General features: G+C 46.1%; 1 protein-coding gene across 1 annotated transcript in view; it reads left to right on the forward strand.

Annotated features, from left to right (window-relative positions):
• mmp24 (matrix metallopeptidase 24) overlaps positions 1 to 2514 on the forward strand; it is a gene marked incomplete in the record, with an annotated part of 25285 nt that overhangs the window by 17562 nt on the left and 5209 nt on the right. Inside the window, 3 exon segments of the mRNA XM_014015298.1 lie at positions 1182 to 1343; positions 1890 to 2101; positions 2241 to 2379. Of these exon segments, the coding sequence (XP_013870752.1) occupies positions 1182 to 1343; positions 1890 to 2101; positions 2241 to 2379 (513 nt within the window).

Below are 2514 nucleotides of genomic sequence, written 5' to 3' on the forward strand. Positions count from 1 at the left end.
TCAGACTCTGAGGACTCATCAAGGACTCTGAGGACTCATCAAGGACTCTGAGGACTCATCAAGGACTCTGAGGACTCATCAAAGACTCTGAGGACTCATCAAAGACTCTGAGGACTCATCAAAGACTCTGAGGACTCATCAAAGACTCTGAGGACTCATCAAAGACTCAGAGGACTCATCAAAGACTCTGAGGACTCATCAAAGACTCATCAAAGACTCTGAGGACTCATCAAAGACTCTGAGGGCTCATCAAAGACTATGAGGACTCATCAAAGACTCTGAGGACTCATCAAAGACTCTGAGGACTCATCAAAGACTATGAGGACTCATCAAAGACTCTGAGGACTCATCAAGGACTCATCAAAGACTCTGAGGACTCATCAAAGACTCGTCAGACTCTGAGGACTCATCAAGGACTCATTAAGGATTCTGAGGACTCATCAAGGACTCGTCAGACTCTGAGGACTCATCAAGGACTCTGAGGACTCATCAAGGACTCGTCAGACTCTGAGGACTCATCAAGGACTCTTCTGCATTCTTTTACTTTAATTTAATCTTTATTTGACTCGTTCATCGTCTGCTGGGAATCTGAGTTTAAACTTCTTTAAGTGTAAACCTGTTCTCAGCACCTGTCCTGTGTCTCTGCAGGGAACGATCTGTTCCTGGTTGTGGTCTGGTTCTGATATGTTTAATCTGGGTTTAATCTGGTTCTCAGCACCTCTCCTGTGTCTCTGCAGGGAACAACCTGTTCCTGGTGGTGGTTTGGTTCTGATATGTTTAATCTGGGTTTAATCTGAGTTTAATCTGGTTCTGATGGGTTTAATGTGGGTTTAATCTGGTTCTCAGCACCTGTCCTGTGTCTCTGCAGGGAACGATCTGTTCCTGGTTGTGGTCTGGTTCTGATATGTTTAATCTGGTTCTGATATGTTTAATCTGGGTTTAATCTGAGTTTAATCTGGTTCTCAGCACCTCTCCTGTGTCTCTGCAGGGAACAACCTGTTCCTGGTGGTGGTCTGGTTCTGATATGTTTAATCTGGGTTTAATCTGAGTTTAATCTGGTTCTGATATGTTTAATCTGGGTTTAATCTGAGTTTAATCTGGTTCTGATATGTTTAATCTGGTTCTGATGGGTTTAATGTGGGTTTAATCTGGTTCTCAGCACCTCTCCTGTGTCTCTGCAGGGAACGACCTGTTCCTGGTGGCGGTCCATGAACTGGGTCACGCTCTGGGTTTGGAGCACTCCAACGATCCCAGCGCCATCATGGCTCCCTTCTACCAGTACATGGACACTCAGCACTTCAAGCTGCCTCTGGACGACCTGCAGGGCATCCAGAAGATCTACGGTAACACGCCACTTTCACCTCCAAACAGGAAGTGCACCTGCAGTGTCATAACACAAAGGTTTTATTAGAAAAATAAACTAGAATTAATCTGAACTCTGAAACCTGAAAACTTCACATTTTGAATTTTTTTCTGCTGCAGAAACACGAGCTGAGTAAAAAACAACAGGCTGGATGGAAATGATTCATCCTGAAGCTCAGAACTTTCCGCTGTTGGATTATTATCAGAATATTTCTCAGAATATTTCTCAAGATATTTATCAAAATAATTCTCTAAGTATTTATCAGGATGTTTATAAGAATATTTATAAGAATATTTATAATTCTCAGGATATTTCTCAGAATATTTATCCAAATATTTGTTTCTCAGAATATTTCTCAGAATATTTATAAAAATATTAATTTTAATTTGACTCAGATGTGTTTAATCTGGGTTTAGATTAATTTAATCTGGGTTCAGAAGCAGAATAATCGTTTGATGTGATGGAGAAAAATTGTGTTTAGTTTGTTTTTGTTTCACCTCCTGCTGATGTTCTGACCCCCCCTCAGGTATCCCCACAGTCATGATGGAGCCCACCCGCCCGTTACCCACCCTGCCATCTCGACGGACCCACTCCACCTCGGAGCGTAAACACGATCGGCACCGCCTGGCCCGGCCCCCCGGCGACAGGCCGGCGGCGCCCGGAAACGGCAAACCCAACATCTGTGACGGAAACTTCGACACGGTGGCGTTCTTCAGGGGCGAGATGTTTGTCTTCAAGGTGAGACAGGAAGTCCCTCTGTGTCCACAGGTGGTCCCTGCTCCTCCTGCAGCCCTCAGGGGGTTCTGATCAGCTTCAGGTTCTGATGGATCTCAGGTCCAGGCTGCAGAGTCTGACGGTCCGACCCGTTGTGTTCCAGGACCACTGGTTTTGGCGTCTGAGGAACCACAAAGTCCAGGAGGGTTACCCGATGCAGATCGATCAGTTCTGGAGGGGTCTGCCTCCTCGCATCGACGCCGCCTACCAGAGGTCTGACGGGAAACTGGTCTTCTTCAAAGGTAGGGTTTGGGTTTGGTCCAGTTCCTGCAGAACTCAGAAGGTTCTGGAGCAGACCGGTCCAGTTCCTGCAGAGCTCAGAGGGTTCTGGAGCAGACCGGTCCAGTTCCTGCAGAGCTCAGAGGGTTCTGGAGCAG

Source organism: Austrofundulus limnaeus, unplaced genomic scaffold, assembly GCF_001266775.1.
Source record: "Austrofundulus limnaeus strain Quisiro unplaced genomic scaffold, Austrofundulus_limnaeus-1.0 Scaffold127, whole genome shotgun sequence".
In the NCBI taxonomy this organism is placed as follows: domain Eukaryota; kingdom Metazoa; phylum Chordata; class Actinopteri; order Cyprinodontiformes; family Rivulidae; genus Austrofundulus; species Austrofundulus limnaeus.